Here is a 19,924-nt window from a genome sequence, read left to right as displayed (position 1 = left end):
TTTTACAAAGTTATAATAAAGTCAATATTGTCACTACTAATACAGATTCCACTATTAAATTTATTTGATTTTAACATATAATAGAGATAAACATCATAACTTATTTACAGAATATACTCTAATAATTTATCATATATATATATATATATATATATATATATATATATATATATATATATATATATATATATATATATATATATATATATATATATACAGTATAGGTATATATGTATATAAATGGAAATATTTAAAGTAAGGTTCCATTTGTTAACATTATTTAACTACAGTAGTTAACATGAATGACACATTATTTACAGTACACACACACACACACACACACACACACATGTACTTAAGCTGTGCTAAATATACAACACATAAACACATACAACCATTCTGGGTATTTCTCTATCTTAAAATCTCTATCTTATTTGCTTTTCCAGCTTTGAGACTGGGCATGGAGCAGGACACCTGGGTGATGATATCTGAGAAAGGCGAGAAGCTTTATAACCTCATGAGTAAACAGGGCCACCTGATAAAAGACCGAAAGCGCAAACTTACCACCTTCCCCAAGTGCTTCCTTGGAAGGTAGGTCAGCGAGAGCCATCTCTCTGTGCTCTGTCGGTGTGTGGATAATGGCTGTAATAGACTCCAGAAGAGATTACACTAGGGGCCAGGAACCTGTAGTATTACGGGTGTGTGAGTGACACGCTGAGAATGAGAGTGTGTAGCTGTGGAAGTGACTGTAGTGACCAGAGCACATAACATTTCATGAACATCGTAAATAACAGAGCAGTGCAGTATAATAGAGTTAGAGAGGGACAGCATTCGGGTGATCAGATCTTAGGCTACTATACATGATAAATAGATCTCAAACACTATGCCAGGATCACTTTAATTATCCATCTGTCCTTTCTAAAGAGTCCATCTGTCTTTTGTTCTAGAATGTAACATGAAGTTTAGTATCAGCCAACCAATCATAAACTGCCTTAATGTTTGCCTCATTAAATATTCATGCTGTACGTTTAGATTCAACATTTTAGGGAAACAGTAACAGCAAACGTGAGATTTAAACCAGAGCAGATTTATTTGGCAACATTTACATATATTTAGACAAACAGGTATTAATACAAATCCACATGATAAATCCCTCATAAATATCCAAATAAGAAAATTAACCCAGGGTTCTCACACGAATCCTTTGAAACTGACTACTCAAAGAATTAAGAACTAGGAAAACGTGAAACCAAGTAACCCAGGATTAAGTTAACCTAGAGTTTAGAATATTGACTTAAAACGCTTTTTTTTTTTTCAACGACATAGAAAGTTTCTGCACAATTTATCATTGTTTTAAGTTTGATTTGATAGAAATATTAACGCCTAGCTTTGAAGATGTAAGTGTCTGCATTACACTGAGGAAATCCTCAGGCTGAACTCAGATTAACTCAGATCGACCGGCAATCCAGAAGTCAATACGACAACACCACCATTCACTGAAATAAGACAGGATGCTGTGACTCTCAGCCACTCTTTATAATGCCGTAATTATAAATTTGGTTGGGATTGACCTGTTTAAAGGAAATTATAATAAATCAGGCTCCTGCTTATAGTTGTGGCCAGATTCTATTGTAAAATTATTTTTCCCCTCCAGACAGCACACAGACAGTGAGGTCTGCAGTGGTAATGGATTCATTAAGTATAGAGATCACAGACAGCAGATCATGTTCGTGAGTGGGTGGTTTGTGCGTCTCTGAAAGCCAGGTGGACTGAAGAAACATATGACAGCAGAACCAGTGAAAATATACTGTATCTCTTTCTGGGGGAATGTGGTGATCTGACCACCGGTTCGTGTTCTTATTTTAAAGCGTGATTCACAGCCAGTAATATTTTTGACCAATCTCATCTCTGCTCTCACTTTTTTTAACATAATTCCACTCTGCTCTTAGTTCTCACCTTGCAATAAGTGTCTCCGTCTTTGCTTAATCTCTGAGTATTGAATTTTTAGCAAATGATAGCTCTTAATTAACAAACAGGCTTCATTAAAACACTTGCTTTAAGGATATTATTCACTATATTTAATTAAACTCCTTTTATTTATTTTTTTAGATCAAGCTGTTCAAAGAAATTATGTATTTTCTTTTGTTCTCACTCAGGACTAGCAAACAGCATTTAGCAGATGCTTTTATCCAAAACAATTTACAGTGCATTCACATTTATTAGTGTACAGTATGTGTCCTAGGAATCCATGATTGATTGATTGATGGATTGATCTCAGTTTTAGTCAATATTGGATATTTATCAGGTGATGTTCATTATGGACTTTCCCTCTTTTATTATTAACAATAATGGTGATTTTCTATCTGCACATGTAGAATAATTTTCTGTGTTTGTAAGAAACAGTAATTTTAATCTCACCATAATCTGAGAAATACTACCTTTATTATAATGAGAACTTTTTTTTTTTCTGATAGCATATTTCATAACAAGTATTTACTATATCCTATAGGACACATTGTAATACTATGATGCGTAAATTCATGCTTTGCACATTAATGCACTTAAATTCATGCTTCGCACGTTAATATAAATATATATATTAACACTATATCACCAATAGTATAGACGAGCAAACTGAAAATCTACCAATAATTCCATGTGCCACTTGAGCTACTGGAACATTTGTGTTTCTTGATTAAAATCCTGCCGTCTTTGTGATCTGGTGGAATTAATTTCAGTAAACCGTGGTGTGATGTACAGTTCAATTGTGCAGAAATTCAGGTAACAATTTGAAAGCAATTACCAAAGTGACAGAGGAATGACAAACCCTTCATTATTTCCTGTCTTTTCACTCTTTCTCCTTCTATCATTGTATCTAATTCTGTGACAGAGACTGTGCTGATGTTATAACTCTACATTTGTTCATTCTGTCTTGTTCTGTGTTCATCTTTCTTTATTCATTTCGTTCACTGCCATTTCTCTCTTTCTGTTTCTATCTCTTTATATCCATCATTCATTCAGTCAGTGAAAGTGCACTATCCAAACTTAAATGGTTGTAATTCACAAATCATTTGGAATACAGACCTAAGGTTGGTATCATTTTAGAGAAATTCTGTCTTCTAAAACCTCAGAGGTCTGCTGAAGTCTGAGATGTTTCTCATGCTGTATCACAGTCAGGTTCCATAGACTCTGCGATGAGATTACAGTGGTGGAGTTTGGCATGTTCGTGTTGGTTTTGTGGAGAGGTGGATGGGAAGGAGAGCCGGGAAGAGTGCTGGGAGTAGAATCAGATATCCTCCACTGAGACAGTGGCTTTACCCAGCAAAATTACAAAATTATACAGGGCTGTCAGTTTAGCTTTATCAGGAGAAAAAGATTTTCAGACAAAGCAGACAAAGATTGAAAAAGAGTAGGAGAGAAATACAAAAGGAGTAAAAAAAATTGTTTTTGAAAATTTAAAATTTCTCCATTGTTAAAGGGATCAAGGGATGGATAGATAGATAGATTGATAGGTGGATAGTAAATAGAAAGAAAGAAAGTGACAGTGGAAAGAAAGACATAAAGAAAGAAAGAAAAAAGAAAGTGACAGTGGAAAGAAGGAAAGAGACAGCGGAAAGAAAGAAAGAAAGAAAGAAAGAAAAAGAAAGTGACAGTGGAAAGAAAGAAAGAAAGAAAGAAAGAAAAAGGAAAGTGAGACTGGAAAGAAAGAGACAGCAGAATGAAAGAAAGAAAGAAAGAAAGAAAGTGACAGTGGAAAGAAAAAAAGAAAGAAAGAAAAGGAAAGTGACAGTGACAGTGAAAAGAAAGAAAGAAAGAAAAAAGAAAGTGACAGTGGAAAGAAAGAAAGAAGGGGACAGCGCAATGAAAGAAAGAAAGAAAGAAATTAAGAAAGATAGAAAGTGACAGTGGAAAGAAAGAAAGAAGGGGACAGCGCAATGAAAGAAAGAAAGAAAGAAATTAAGAAAGATAGAAAGTGACAGTGGAAAGATAGAAAGAAGGGGACAGCGCAATGAAAGAAAGAAAGAAAGAAATTAAGAAAGATAGAAAGTGACAGTGGAAAGAAAGAAAGAAAGACAGCGGAATGAAAGAAAGAAACAAAGAAAGAAAGAAAGAAAGTGACAGTGGAAAGAAAGAAAGAAAGAAAGACAGCGGAAAGAAAGAAAGAAAGAAAGAAAGAAAGAAAGAAAGAAAGAAAGAAAGAAAGAAAGAAACTAACAGCGGAAAGAAAGAAGTGACATTGGAAAGCAAGAAAGAAAAAAAGAAAGTTACAGTGGAAAGAAAGAAATAAAGAAAGAAAAAAGAAAGTGACAGTGGAAGGAAAGAAAGAAAGAAAGAAAGAAAGTTACAGCGGAAAGAAAGAAAGAAGGAAAGTGACAGCGGAAAGAAAGAAAGAAAAAAAGAAAGACTTGACTTTTAAAACACTTTAATTATATAAATCAATGCAAGTTTAAAACAAATCCTAACCAAACATCAAAATAATTAAACCATTACCAGTGAAAAACCAAATTGCCTGAATCACACACAGTCACCAACGCCCCCCCCCCCCCCAACACCCCATTTCCATTCAAAATAAAGAACATTATTATTATGCTGATAATAAGTATATTCAATCGCCGCCCTTGACTCTACTAAATACTTAAACAGTTACTATATTCACATTTTCACCAGAATTTTTACACCGATGAGACTTTCAAATAACAAGTTTAGCTTGTCCTATTAAAAAATTGGCAAGTGTACACTGTTGCTGCCAAGACCTTTTATATCTGCAACCCAGAATAAATAAACTGTTGGTAAATGTAAAACCCAATCGTACAATCATTTTCTCCAATACTGAAAACAGTGAGTTAAGTCTAAAACACTCACAAAACATATGAAACACATTGTTAGGAGCAGTACAAAAAGTCTTATACAGCAACCTCCATGATGGATAGATCTCATCTGAAAGAGAAAGGCAAGACCTCCGTTTGTATCTGGTCTTTGCTTTAACTGGCAAAAGAAAGAAAGAAAGAAAGATTATAATGGATTTTGTTATATATAATTTAATTTAACATATAATTTGTCCGTCCCTCTTTGTTAGTCCTCACATTATTTCTATGTCCTCTGTCTCTCTCTTCTTAGTGAGTTTGTGTCGTGGCTGATGAAGATCGGAGAGACCAATAATCCTGAGGAAGGGGTTTATTTGGGCCAGGCTCTTCTGGAAAACGGCATCATCCACCACGGTCAGTTCCATTTCCCTTCTGTGCCATCATTTCTATTATGCTAATCTTATAATTATGAAAAAATGCAATAGACTATATTGAACTAAAAGGCGTTGGTCGTCAGTCAAAACCAGTGTGCCTGATTATCAATCAAGTTCATTTCATGCCTGCTTACTCAAATAGTAAGTTGAGTTTTTATCATCACGGTTTGAGCTTTATTAATATATTAAAGACAAAGTCCACCCAAAAATAAAATCCTGTCATCATTTACTCCCCCTCATATCATTTTAAGTCTGTATGCAACACAAAAGAAGAATATTGATAACCAAATAGTTTTGGGTCCCTATTGTGTTTTTCCCTATAAGGAAGTCAAAGTATTTGGTTACCAACAATCTTCAAAATTTAGTCTTTTGTGTTCCACAGAAGAAGAAGAAAAAAGTCATACAGATTTGGAATGACATGAGTGGAAGTAAATTATGACATAATTTTCATTTTACAGTGAACTATCTGTTTAATGCAGATGGCTGATTGAACACACTTTGTCTCTTAATATTTCAAGAGCCCTGACATCATTTTCTCAAGCCCTGAGGAATTCGGGGAGGGTTAAAGAGCAGATGGGTTTTTATAACTTTGTCTATGTTTATATACAAATATTCATCCCTTGACACCCTGCTGTTTGTTTAATACTGAGGGAAATGGCTGGTCTTCTTCTGTTTATTTTGTCATTTGTTTGGTCGGTGGTTCCAGTTCTGCTTAATGCATGCTCACCGTATAGACCTTTTTTTCTTAAAGTGAAGTGAAAGTGAAAGTGAAGTGACATTCAGCCAAGTATGGTGACCCATACTCAGAATTTGTGCTCTGCATTTAACCCATCCGAAATGCACACACACAGAGCAGTGAACACACACACACACACTGTGAGCACACACCCGGAGCAGTGGGCAGCCATTTATGCTGCGGCGCCCGGGGAGCAGTTGGGGGTTCGATGCCTTGCTCAAGGGCACCTAAGTCGTGGTATTGAAGGTGGAGAGAGAACTGTACATGCACTCCCCCCACCCACAATTCCATCCGGCCCGGGACTAGAACTCACAACCCTTCGATTGGGAGTCCTACCCTCTAACCATTAGGCCACGACTTCCCGGAGACAGAGACAGACTGGCTTTGTGCCAGGACTTTATGCTAAATCACTTTTCACTTCACCGCTTCCTAACAGGTAGAAATAATTTTGAGCATTAGGGCCCTCATTTACAGCTTTGGTGAGAATGATCTTTAAGCCTTTGCTGAAAGTTCGCTGAGGAGGATGAATTAATTTGGCAGAAACAGCAGGAATACTTTTCATAAGCATGTTAGTGTTACTTGCAATTGTGCTTTCATGGAGCTGAAAGCATCTCAATTCCACTGAGAGATTCTGAAAGTCCTTAAGAGGTTTTGTAGCTGTTAGGTCCATTGTTGTAAAACTTTATAATACCAACAAAGATATTCAATAAGCCTAATTATATAGCATTTCTGTCACCATTTACATGTTGAATTCATCCAAATAGAGTCATAACGTTTGAAATCTTTACATTACATTGTTAATTAATATTGTATATATTTGAAGTGCTAATGAAAAATGCAAAAAAGTGTGCATAAAGTTACTTTTACCTCTGGCAAATATGTTTTAAATTACAAAATTGGTCCAGTCTTCTCAGTTTCCTTATAAAAGCTGTTTTATTCTTCATAAAGCGGGCTGCATCATTCTGAGATCACATGACCAGCTGGTCCTTCTCTACTGTATGCTTCATCTTCATATCTCCCCTCATGCTGGACAGTTTTGATAGTGGATATATTACAACTTCTATTTTAATAAATTGAAATAAATTACATATATTGTGTAAAAAATCTAAAAATAATATTTTTTTAATTGTTCACAAAACTTTTAAACTACAATGTAATTATTTTGTGGGACTGCATGTAAAATAACTTTACTAGTATTATTGCTTTCATAGTTAGTAATATTTTCATTTGAAATAATATTATTTATTTATTTTTGCACACCAAGGCTAAGATTGTGAAATAGTGTTACAATCAAAAATATTCTATTGTAATATATTTGAAAATGTAATTTATTTCTGTCAGCATCATTAGTTAAAATAATTCTAATATGCTGATTTTCTTCTCAGGAAAATATGTTGAAAACAATAATTTTTTTTTTTTTTTTGCGAAAACCATGAGACTTTTTATCTATTCTGGGATAAGGAAATTCAAAAGAACAGAATTTATTTGAAATGTAAATCTTTTGTAACACTGTATATACTGTCACTTTGGATAAATTGAATGAATCCTTGCTAAATAAAAAGTATCGATTTCTTATTGAAAAGTAGAAATAGTACTTACCCCAAACTTTGGAATGATAGTGTAAGCATACATGTAGGTGGAAACTTCTTATTAGGAAGCATTTTATTCTAGTCTGTATTTAATCTCTGCACTCTTGAACTCATTTCAGTTACAGACAAGCACCAGTTTAAGCCAGAGCCGGTGCTCTATAGGTTCCGCTATGATGACGGCACATACCACCCTCGCAGCGACATGCAGGATGTTATCTCCAAGGTAACTTAAGAGGCCATGCTCTGCTAAATGGCCAGTTTTTCTCTGTCATTTTCTGTGCTTTGGAAAAGTTTGGCATAAAAGAACAAATGTCCTTCTTCCCCTCAGGGTGTGAGGCTGTTCTGCCGGCTCCATAGTTTATTCACACCGGTGATCAGGTAAGGGGCCAGTAGCTCAGTTCCACCTCATTACAGCTGTATCTAGTCACACCAGCTCTGCCAGGTGCGTTCGTTCGCACCCCGTCGCTCCTCCTTCCACTCTAAAGATAGCACCTATAGGAAAAAAACTGGAGGCTGATAAGTGATAGAAAAAAAAAATATATATTTTTTATCCATAATTGGTTCAGTTATTTCTATTTTTATGTACTGTATGTTTACGCACCTAACATGATCATCTTGTAAACACTTTCTTATTTTTAGTTTGTGGAGTTGTACACAATGTTGTGTCATGCTCCTATCTGAGTAATCAGAATGGAAGCTCTAAATGTGGAAAAGGTGCATTCCGAGATTTTGGCAGCTGACAGACCACAGGACACTAAATTCTGCATGTAAACACAAAGCTAAAGGACTTCAGATTATCAGATGGATTCATTTTCCAATTTTATGCTAAATTCTACAATCGTTGTTGAAGGCCTGTTGGATTGTACCAGAAATATTCCATCCCATAAATGCATTCTTAAGACTTGCAAGCCATTTTCTGTAAAGTAAATTGCATAAAAATGTAAGTTTTTGTCAAAGCAAAGAATGCTTATTTTGTGTGGGGACCCGAGTTGATATATAAAAGGTTTTAACAATTTAAGGCATAATTTAGTATGGTTTATAAATTTTACAAGCAGTAACAGGCATTTTGTTTAGAGCTGACAATCATGTGACTGACCACACAAAGACCATTTGCAGCATGTATATAGGAACCCACTCCTCCACTGTGAACAAATCGCCTTCTCAATTCATGAGTTTTATCGCCGAGATACCATGCAAATTCATTTTTACTGACATCCCCATGAGAAACAATTATGTCTGAGTAGGGCTTAGGAATGCATACATTCCCATATTTCTGTACCCTGTACTGAGCATGTCTTCTGTGCAAAGCTATAATTGGAGAATCCAGCTCTAGTTTAATTATTTGGTATTTCCTGCTGGTTGGAGGGGCTCTGGAAGGGCTTCACACCCCCACCTTACCCATATACTGTGTGTATGTGTGTATATATATATATATATATATATATATATATATATACATACATACATATATATACATACATATATATATATATATATATATATATATATATATACTACTAACTGCTAACTATATAACAGCTCTTCTGCGCTCGAAGTCCAGGATGACTAACATTCCAGCCACACTGTATAACAGTGAGAAGTAGAAAGAAGTAAAAGAAAGTGAATATCTAAGAGTGTTTAAAAATGACCAAATGCCCAAAATCAGGAGACTGAAAAGGATTTGAAAGGTTTGGTTGACTTTGCACACACTTGTCCTACATATTGCAGTGCTCTTTTGCCAGGCATATGACTGCCTGTGGTAATGCTGTTTACTCTCATTTGTCACGCTGACAGTTTTGCGTACAGCTACAGAGGAAAGGGCTGGCTTTATGTCTGTAGCGGTTAATTCATGGCAAGGCCTGTCCAGACTCACACTTGTGGTCTGTGATTAAAACAAATCCTTAAATAATTGTACAGAAATCATCATACACAGCATGTGAGGGAGGATTCCTTTGAGAGCACATTTCCTGTCATCTGAAAGGGTTTAGTTGTGTAAAAATGGAATGGGGATGTTTCTCTTTCGAATTCTTTGAATTTAAGCTGCTAAGTTTGGAGTTGAGTGTGTGTGAGTTTGTAGGGTGTGGGCCCTATAGCTTTCTGACCTAGCGCAACAAGTGTCCCCCAAGAGACTCTTGGCTTCATGGGAAAATCTTTGGTACAGTTCATTTTCTGTGGTCTGGAAACAACCACAAAGCATCCATTTGACCCATTCCTGGGCCAAACTGAGCTGTGAGTCACCTGCTGACCTCTACTGGAATGGAGAACCGTGTTTGTTTAGAGAATATAGGGTCTTGAAACGCATTCTTTAAATCAAACTATTTTTAACATGACACACCATCTTAAATATGCAATGCCAGTGTTAAAAACAGCATGAGATGCAACCCATTGGCCAAAGTTACCCATCTGAATGTTTTTTTACTAAAGCGGTACCGAATTTCCTTTTGCAGAATGGTTTAATCTTGTAAACCTGTAATTTACACGCTGTTAGCATGCTAATCCAACCATGTTTGAACTTGTATTTAATTTTTTTTTCATGTAGTCATATCTTATTTGTATATATAGTCATATACATCCCAAAATTGATGACCAAGATATGTAAAAAAAGAAGAAAAAAAACAGCTCTTGTGTCTTTGTGTGATTTAAGTTAACCATTGAATCAATAACTCAACAATTCATTTAAAACAAGTAGTTCACAACTGAAAAAAAGATTTGTTTAGATTAATTTACTGCTTTGTTCATGGATTTATTCACTGATTCATTCATTGGCTTTAGGTAGTGATTAGTGTCTTTTGGTGATTTGTTTAATGATTTATTCACTGATTCATTCATTGGCTTTAGGTTGTGACAAGTGACTTTTGTTGTCTTGTTCATTGATTTGTTTTACTGATTTGTTAAATGGATTTAGGTGGTGACAAGTTTTTTTTGAGTGAAACATTGAATCATTAACTCAGTTCATTAAAAATAAGCTATTAACGGATGAAAAAAGATTTGTTCTGATTAATTCAGGTTCGTTCACTGATTCATTAATTGGCTTTATATGGTCACAAGTGTCTTTATTTGTTCTGATTCATTTAGATTCGTTTGTGCCACTTAGCATGGTCAGCAAGAGCAAAATATGCACAGAGAGTCTTTATTCGGTCCATTATTATTATGACCCCTGTGCAGCCATAAAAGAAATTCACGGTAAAGGAAAGACAGAGAAGAAAGAAAAATAGAGAGGAAAGGGTTGTCGTGATGTAAGAGCCAGAACAGCTCTCTCAAGAATTTTTCAGCCAAATGCAAGTAAGGGAAAAGGTTCAAGTTTAGCTTGAAATGTGTGTGTAAAGAGGAGAATTCTTTTGAACTGTTCAAGTGAAATTTATCTTGTTTTCCATGCAGGGATAAGGATTATCATCTACGAACATATAAATCGGTGGTGATGGCCAACAAACTGATAGACTGGCTGATAGCACAGGTAAGATTTGAGTATGATTGTTCTGGAAATTTATATTGTTTTATAGACAGATTGACATACATAGGAAATGAGACAAGAGGAAAGCATGGAGCAAAAGTGGTAGCTGTTTCCTAAAATAATCCAGGATAATCTCGGATATGCTGAGGCAGAAGAACTGTTCCAGTAAACTAATGTCCAGCCACATAGTCTAATTCTGAGCACTTAAAAACAGTCATCATGAGAATTAAAGTTTTGATTAAATTTGAAGTGTGATTCAGAGATTTAGAGGCAACTTTCATATTCAATGAGTGTTCAATGAGATGAAGCGTAGTGTTCGACTATGAAATTATTGCCAGGCAGTCAAGTGACCTCCAGAGTCCCTTCAGAGTTGTCACACTTCGGTAACCTGACCACAGTAGTGTTTGTGTGAATTAAATGTGGTTTTCTTTAGCTCAAAGGCAAATGAGGGTGTGACATTTTGACCACTTGTAAGCAGACAAAGAGGTTGGCACTTGTCTCTTTCTCTTATGAAGGGTGACTGCCGAAACAGAGAAGAGGCGCTGATCTTGGGGGTGGAGCTGTGTGACAATGGTTTCATGCATCATGGTATGGTAGCTGTTTATGTTATTGTTTCTTTTTTTTATTTCCTGTCTTTGTTTCTGTGTGTCTGTCTGATTCTACCTTTTCTTTTTGTCTCTTTGACATTGTATCTGTCAAAGTTGTCTTTGTGTGTGCGCGCCTTATCTTAACTCATCCCAAAAGTGTCAACCAGGATGTTTTATGCGTAAATCATAGAAACGTAGTGATATTTAGATTATAAAACAACAGCAACAATGTAAAAAAATACAATTTGCCAATGGGAAAAGGGAAATAAACTTCATTCATTTTATTAGGAGTGATCTTTGATTCATCTCGGTGACTTCTAGTGAGTCCATTCACCCAAAAGATTCGTTCAGATTCATTTAGTGATTTAGGTGCATTCAGTGATTTAGTCACTGATTAGTTCTATGGCTTTAGAGAGTGAGAAGTATTTATTTGTGTGTGTGTTTTGAGTGAGTCATTTGTTCTAATAATTTTACTGATTTGTTCATGGATCATTCATTGATTTGTTCATTGATTATTATTATTATTTGTTATTTGTTCAATGTTCAATGGGTGTCTTTTTGTGAGATTTGATTTTGACATTGAATCAATAACTCTAATAACCCTAATTATAAGATAATAGCCATGTTAACAGTTGATTTTTCTCAGTTTGATATGTGCGAAATTGATGTTTTTAGAACATTTTTTTGATTAAAAGCATTTTTTGTCGTTGTTGTGTATGAGCTAAATTACACATTGCAAAACTTTTCCTCTAACTGGATTGATTCCTTTAACTAACAGCCTTGACCTTCTCTACAATCCAAGTTTGACTGGCTAGTTGTCATGGCAAGCGTTTGTTTACAGGATCCGGGTCTCATTTTCAGGGCACTCGATGCCAAAGTCCAGATCATGTTTGTGTGACTCATTTATAGTCTCCCAACAGCCTGCAATTGAGTTTCATATGCGGCAAACTACCAACAAATTTATAGAATGTAATAACTTGACTGACTATGCTTTTATTTTTTTGGCCTGGTAAGCAACCATTGCATTCATTCATTTAAGATGTTTACTTGGTTATTTGACAATCAAAGGTAATTCAGCTTTATCTAATGCCTACAGAAGTCTAGAGAACATTGGACCTCTTTTTTCTCATGGGTGGTATTTTTATTACAAAAAGTGAAGGGACTGTTTAAAGCCCTTGTTGCCGGTGTGACAGACTGTTCCTTTTCACGGGACCCACTTTCCCTAGAAAAGGCTTCCCCTCTGAAACTCTCTGTATGGCACTTTTCATTCCAGTACATTTTTGTGTTACCCTCTTCTGTGTAGTTCACAATTTCAATTTACAAATCAATTAGATTCTCATCTGCTGCATGACAGGCAGCAGCCAAAACATAATAAAAAATTAGTTGCTATAAAGTTGCTTCTTGTTCTGTCAGTTATAGAATACCTTTAATAATTTCTGTGATATTAAATTAATGAAATTAATAAATTAAGTGAAATTAAATTAAGTAGTAGTCAAATAATGTTTTTTTTTGGTCACACTTTATTTTAGGGTCCAATTCTCACTATTAACTAACCATTAACTATGACTTTTAATAGTTTATAAGGTAGTTGTTAAGTTTAGGGTATTGGGTAGGATTATAGATATCATGCATTATATGTACTTTATAAGCACTAATAAACAGCCAATATGTTAATAATAGACATGCTAATAAGCAACTACTTATTGGTGTGAATTGGACCCTATACTAAAGTGCTACCGTTGTTTTTATATACAAAAAAGAGAATATAGTAATAATATAATCAAATATAAAATATATAATTAAAAAAATATAAAAAAGTATATGAATATTAAATAATGTAATAGTAATGATATTAATAATGATGATGATTTCAAATCATAATACTATTTTATTTATTTTTTAATTCTTTGTTATTTATTTAATTTAATATATACTGTGTATGCAGTGTGTAATACACATTATATATATTATATTATATATATATATATATATATATATATATATATATATATATATATATATACAGTATTGTTCAAAATAATAGCAGTACAATGTGACTAACCAGAATAATCAAGGTTTTTAGTATATTTTTTATTGCTACGTGGCAAACAAGTTACCAGTAGGTTCAGTAGATTCTCAGAAAACAAATGAGACCCAGCATTCATGATATGCACGCTCTTAAGGCTGTGCAATTGGGCAATTAGTTGAATTAGTTGAAAGGGGTGTGTTCAAAAAAATAGCAGTGTGGCATTCAATCACTGAGGTCATCAATTTTGTGAAGAAACAGGTGTGAATCAGGTGGCCCCTATTTAAGGATGAAGCCAACACTTGTTGAACATGTATTTGAAAGCTGAGGAAAATGGGTCGTTCAAGACATTGTTCAGAAGAACAGCGTACTTTGATTAAAAAGTTGATTAGAGAGGGGAAAACCTATAAAGAGGTGCAAAAAATTATAGGCTGTTCAGCTAAAATGATCTCCAATGCCTTAAAATGGAGAGCAAAACCAGAGAGACGTGGAAGAAAACGGAAGACAACCATCAAAATGGATAGAAGAATAACCAGAATGGCAAAGGCTCAGCCAATGATCACCTCCAGGATGATCAAAGACAGTCTGGAGTTACCTGTAAGTACGGTGACAGTTAGAAGACGTCTGTGTGAAGCTAATCTATTTTCAAGAATCCCCCGCAAAGTCCCTCTGTTAAAAAAAAGGCATGTGCAGAAGAGGTTACAATTTGCCAAAGAACACATCAACTGGCCTAAAGAGAAATGGAGGAACATTTTGTGGACTGATGAGAGTAAAATTGTTCTTTTTGGGTCCAAGGGCCACAGGCAGTTTGTGAGACGATCCCCAAACTCTGAATTCAAGCCACAGTACACAGTGAAGACAGTGAAGCATGGAGGTGCAAGCATCATGATATGGGCATGTTTCTCCTACTATGGTGTTGGGCCTATTTATCGCATACCAGGGATCATGGATCAGTTTGCATATGTTAAAATACTTGAAGAGGTCATGTTGCCCTATGCTGAATAGGACATGCCCTTGAAATGGTTGTTTCAACAAGACAATGACCCAAAACACACTAGTAAACGGGCAAAGTCTTGGTTCCAAACCAACAAAATTAATGTTATGGAGTGGCCAGCCCAATCTCCAGACCTTAATCCAATTGAGAACTTGTGGGGTGATATCAAAAATGCTGTTTCTGAAGCAAAACCAAGAAATGTGAATGAATTGTGGAATGTTGTTAAAGAATCATGGAGTGGAATAACAGCTGAGAGGTGCCACAAGTTGGTTGACTCCATGCCACACAGATGTCAAGCAGTTTTAAAAAACTGTGGTCATACAACTAAATATTAGTTTAGTGATTCACAGGATTGCTAAATCCCAGAAAAAAAAATGTTTGTACAAAATAGTTTTGAGTTTGTACAGTCAAAGGTAGACACTGCTATTTTTTTGAACACACCCCTTTCAACTAATTGCCCAATTGCACAGCCTTAAGAGCGTGCATATCATGAATGCTGGGTCTTGTTTGTTTTCTGACAATCTACTGAACCTACTGGTAACTTGTTTGCCACGTAGCAATAAAAAATATACTAAAAACCTTGATTATTCTGGTTAGTCACATTGTACTGCTATTATTTTGAACAATACTGTATATATATATATATATATATATATATATATATATATATATATGAATTATATTTAGACAGAGTTTAGCATGTGAAACTACAGTACATGTAAATTTCCCAAATTCACGTCAACTATCTAATTTTAGGCTTGCTGACATTTAGCATTTCTGAACGAGCATCAGGTATAATTCGTCCTATAACATCTTGTTTTTGTCTCTTCTGCAGTTTTGGAAAAAAGTGAATTTAAGGATGAGCCTCTTCTGTTTCGTTTCTTTGCTGATGAGGAGATGGAGGGTTCCAACACCAAACACAAGCCCATAAAGCATGATCTTAAAATAGTGGAGAATGTCATCGCCAAGTCGCTGCTGGTGAGAGATGTCGTCTGTAATCGCATACAGCTGATGGCACTTACAATAGCGCACGTTGGCTTGAGCCCATGTGGTTTTCATCCACTCGCATGGGGCTTTTCTGTTTTGGCACATAAAGGGGGTCTGAACTCAGGCCAGCGCTGACTCTAGAGTCTTCACCAGTAATTATGCTTGACTGTTTCTATACCAGCCTCTCATTACACTTAAACATGAAGTCAACTGGGTTGACAGTTTGGGCACATGAGAGATTGAAGTTCACGTTCTAAGAGCAGCTCCAAAATATTAATTGTAATAAAATGTCTATGCATGACAAAAGCAAAGCTACTAAGTCATGATAACTGTGAAATGTGTACTCTGATTTCAGATAAAGCCAAGTGAAGGGGGTTATGGCTTCACGTTAGAAGATCGAAACAGAGTTCTCATCGTCAAATCAGTGGAGAAAGGTTCTCATGCTGAGGTGCGTGTGTTACCTTTCTGTTAAAGGAATCCTATTTTTATTTTTTTTGAGTTCTCAACAAGTTTTGCATCAAGACCCAGATTTTAATTTAGGAATGAAGTTGTGACTTGAGTTGTTTACCAGTATTTTTATTGTACAAAAAAGAAAACTGTCCTTAAAATGATACAATAAAGCAATAAGCCTTAAAAATGAATGGTTTAGCTGTTTAAAATCATTATAAATAGTAGCTTCATTGGGCTTTTATAAAATAGTAACTACATATACCTGGTAGGGTTTCAAAAACAAACACACAGCCATGGTTAATAATTTAATGATACTGGTAACATTTGTATCATGAGATAATTGAGTAAATTGAAACCCACTACTTATATTTAAAAATGTTGTGCAACCTTGTTTGCATATGAAGAGTGTTTTCTCTCCTTTGAAAAGCCTTTTCAAGTTGCATTCATAACTATTGTATGATAATTTAGCATAGTTTGTCCCTGCTCTCTTTCAGAACATACCTGCAGACTGTTTTTGGGTCACGACCCAATATTGTGAATATAAAAGATAGGTTTCTCCAATGTATTTCCAAGCATAGTAAAATTAGAAAGAAAAAAAAAAACAGTGGTGAGGGGTTTAATGAGAACATTTACACACCTGTTGTCAAGCTAATCTTTTCATTTGTTTGTGCTTGAGCAGACAAATTAGGCATTCAAATATCAATTAAAAACCTTAATTAGTAATTAACACTCTCCAATTGAACTTGCTTTGCAATTTTAATGTTTGTGGGCTTATAACACAAATAGACCTCAAATCACACCAGTCTTGAGGTTCCCTTTTTGTGCTTTAATATATTTGATCTGTTAGATTAAATGCTGGTAAATGTGGTCAAGAAAACTGACTCGGTTCTGACATAGAGAGAGTGATGCTACCTAGGTCTCAAGTAACTTGTGCATCACAGTACGGGTGATGCATTGCATGTGGATCTGTTTCCAGTGTGGAGCAGAGTGAAAAAAAGGGGAAATAGGCAATAAAATCCAGCTGTGCACTTACAGAGATGAAGAGCTGTCTCATAAAAATAGCACAATGGGCTTTCGTGTTTGTAACTGATAAAAAGACAGTGATCAAGAGAGAGAGAATAAGATAAAGAGCCTTAATAATAAGAGAAAAGTGAATGAAAAAGGGAAAGAGGAAGAGGAAGCAACAGAAGAAAAGGGAAAAGCTGCCCAACAATGTTTCTCATTGCAGAGGAAAAACATGATCTGGGAACAGAAGACTGTGCATTTTATTGTAAAAGAAGAATGGTTATATTTATAGCTGTCAAGAGACGTTTCCAATCCATTCAGTGTAGCACAGAGTGAATGAATTACATCCACTTGAAAGCTCAGAGCAGGAAGTTGCATATATAGATGAAAGGATTGAACCCTCCACCCGTGAAAATGAAATTTATCTGTGCATTCAGCCACCCATTCATGTACATACATACATGATATATATATATATATATATATATATATATATATATATATATATATATATATATATATATATATATATATATATATATATATATATATATATATATATATACACTCACCTACAGGATTATAAGGAACACCTGTTCAATTTCTCATTAATGCAATTATCTAGTAAACAATCACAAGACAGTTCTTTCAATGCATTAAAGGGTGTGTTCCTGGTCAAGACAATCTCCTGAACTCCAAACTGAATGTCAGAATGGGAAAGAAAGGTGATTTAAGCAATTTTGAGCGTGGCATGGTTGTTGGTGCCAGACGGGCCAGTCTGAGTATTTCACAATCTGCTCAGTTACTGGGATTTTCAAACACAACAATTTCTAGGGTTTACAAAGAATGGTGGTGAAAAGGGAAAAACATCCAGTGTGCGGCAGTCCTGTGGGCGAAAATGCCTTGTTGATGCTAGAGGTCAGAGGAGAATGGGACGACTGATTCAAGCTGATAGAAGAGTAACTTTGACTGAAATAACCACTCGTTACAACCGAGGTATGCAGCAAAGCATTTGTGAAGCCACAACACGCACAACCTTGAGGCGGATGGGCTACAACAGCAGAAGACCCCACCGGGTACCACTCATCTCCACTACAAATAAGAAAAAGAGGCTACAATTTGCACGAAACTCATCAAAATTGGACAGTTGAAGAATGGGAAAATGTTGCCTGGTCTGATGAGTCTCAACATTCAGATTGTAGAGTCAGAATTTGGTGTAAACAGAATGAGAACATGGATCCATCATGCCTTGTTACCACGGTGCAGGCTGGTGGTGGTGGTGTAATGTTGTGGGGGATGTTTTCTCGGCACACTTTAGGCTCCTTAGTGCCAACTGGACATCGTTTAAATGCCAAGGCCTATCTGAGCATTGTTTCTGACCATGTCCATCCCTTTATGACACCATGTACCCATCCTCTGATGGCTACTTCCAGCAGGATAATGCATCATGTCACAAAGCCCGAATCATTTCAAATTGGTTTCTGAACATGACAATGAGTTCACTGTACTAAACTTGCCCCCACAGTCACCAGATCTCAAACCAATATAGCATATTTGGGATGTGGTGGAACGGGAGCTTCGTGCCCTGGATGTGCATCCCACAAATCTCCATCAACTGCAAGATGCTATCCTATCAATATGAGCCAACATTTCTAAATAATGCTTTCAGTACCTTGTTGAATCAATGCCATGTAGAATTAAGGCAGTTCTGAAGGCGAAAGGGGGTCAAACACAGTATTTGTATGGTGCTTTGGGAATAATCCTTTAGGTGAGTGTTTATATTCATATATATGACCTCAAAATAGTTATTTTCCATATGTATTTTTATTCCCGTGATGACAAAGCTGAAATTTCAGCAGCCATTACCATCCTTCAGAAATCATGCTAATATGCAGATTTGAATTTTTATTATTATCACTGTTGAAAACAGTTACAGTATGCCGCTTAATATTTTTGTGTAAACTGAATTTTGGAACAACTACATATCTAGATTGAGAGGTTATTTGATATTCCTGTGTGTATCTCGTGCAGATGGCTGGTCTGGAAGTGGGGAAAAAGATCTTTGCTATTAATGGGGACCTGGTCTTCTTGAGACCATTCCACGATGTGGAAAACTTCCTAAAACAGTGCTTCCACAGCAAACGTCCCCTCAGAGTACTGGTCAGCACCAAACCCAGAGAGTGAGTAGAAAACCTCTCATCTCCTGTGATCCGAGGATTCATAACACCAGACAGATTGTCTATAAAGCCTGATATCAATGAAATAAAGAACCTGCCAGATAAACATCCTTTTATTGATAGATATCACCTATTTAACTGCAACTCAGAATGCACAATATGCTTGAAACAAAGGCCGGAAAATGTGCTGCATTTGATGAACAAAATGATGTCTGTGTGTCTATCTGCTCCACAGGACTGTGAAGATCCCAGACTCTGCGGACGGATTGGGCTTTCAGATCCGGGGGTTTGGCCCATCTGTGGTGCATGCTGTTGGCAGAGGTAAGAGTCAATATAGAGAGAAAAACTAGGCTGGGCTAAAGGAAGTTACTTGTGCCCTTTAAGTCCTACTGTGTTTTTTGAACCTCAGCTGGATCACAGCTGGAGCTGTAGGTACATGACTTGACTTGAGCCAGACTGAGAAGAACATCACACACACACACTCACACACACACACACACACATATATATATATATATATATATATATATATATATATATATATATATATATATATATATATATATATATATATATATATATATATATATATATATATATATATATATATATATACACATCTATAGAGAGAACAAGCTGCACAGCTCTCACTTCCTGGTGCATCCAGCGTGCATTCTCATCAA

The 19,924-nt window shown here is 35.7% G+C and overlaps 1 protein-coding gene across 4 annotated transcripts in view; it reads left to right on the top strand.

Annotated features, from left to right (window-relative positions):
* LOC127946207 (phosphatidylinositol 3,4,5-trisphosphate-dependent Rac exchanger 2 protein) overlaps positions 1–19,924 on the top strand; it is a 144,202-nt gene that overhangs the window by 35,674 nt on the left and 88,604 nt on the right. For all 4 annotated transcript variants that reach the window (XM_052542607.1, XM_052542608.1, XM_052542609.1 and 1 more), the window contains exons 10-19: positions 447–591; positions 5,119–5,219; positions 7,684–7,787; positions 7,893–7,942; positions 10,943–11,018; positions 11,531–11,603; positions 15,458–15,600; positions 15,965–16,057; positions 19,096–19,244; positions 19,477–19,562. In XM_052542607.1, coding sequence (XP_052398567.1) covers positions 447–591; positions 5,119–5,219; positions 7,684–7,787; positions 7,893–7,942; positions 10,943–11,018; positions 11,531–11,603; positions 15,458–15,600; positions 15,965–16,057; positions 19,096–19,244; positions 19,477–19,562 — 1,020 coding nt within the window. The remainder of the gene's footprint in view (positions 1–446; positions 592–5,118; positions 5,220–7,683; positions 7,788–7,892; positions 7,943–10,942; positions 11,019–11,530; positions 11,604–15,457; positions 15,601–15,964; positions 16,058–19,095; positions 19,245–19,476; positions 19,563–19,924) is intronic.

Source organism: Carassius gibelio, chromosome A24, assembly GCF_023724105.1.
Source record: "Carassius gibelio isolate Cgi1373 ecotype wild population from Czech Republic chromosome A24, carGib1.2-hapl.c, whole genome shotgun sequence".
Taxonomy (NCBI): domain Eukaryota; kingdom Metazoa; phylum Chordata; class Actinopteri; order Cypriniformes; family Cyprinidae; genus Carassius; species Carassius gibelio.
The sequence above is the reverse complement of the archived record's forward strand: the minus strand, read 5'-3'. Positions and strand labels throughout refer to the sequence as shown.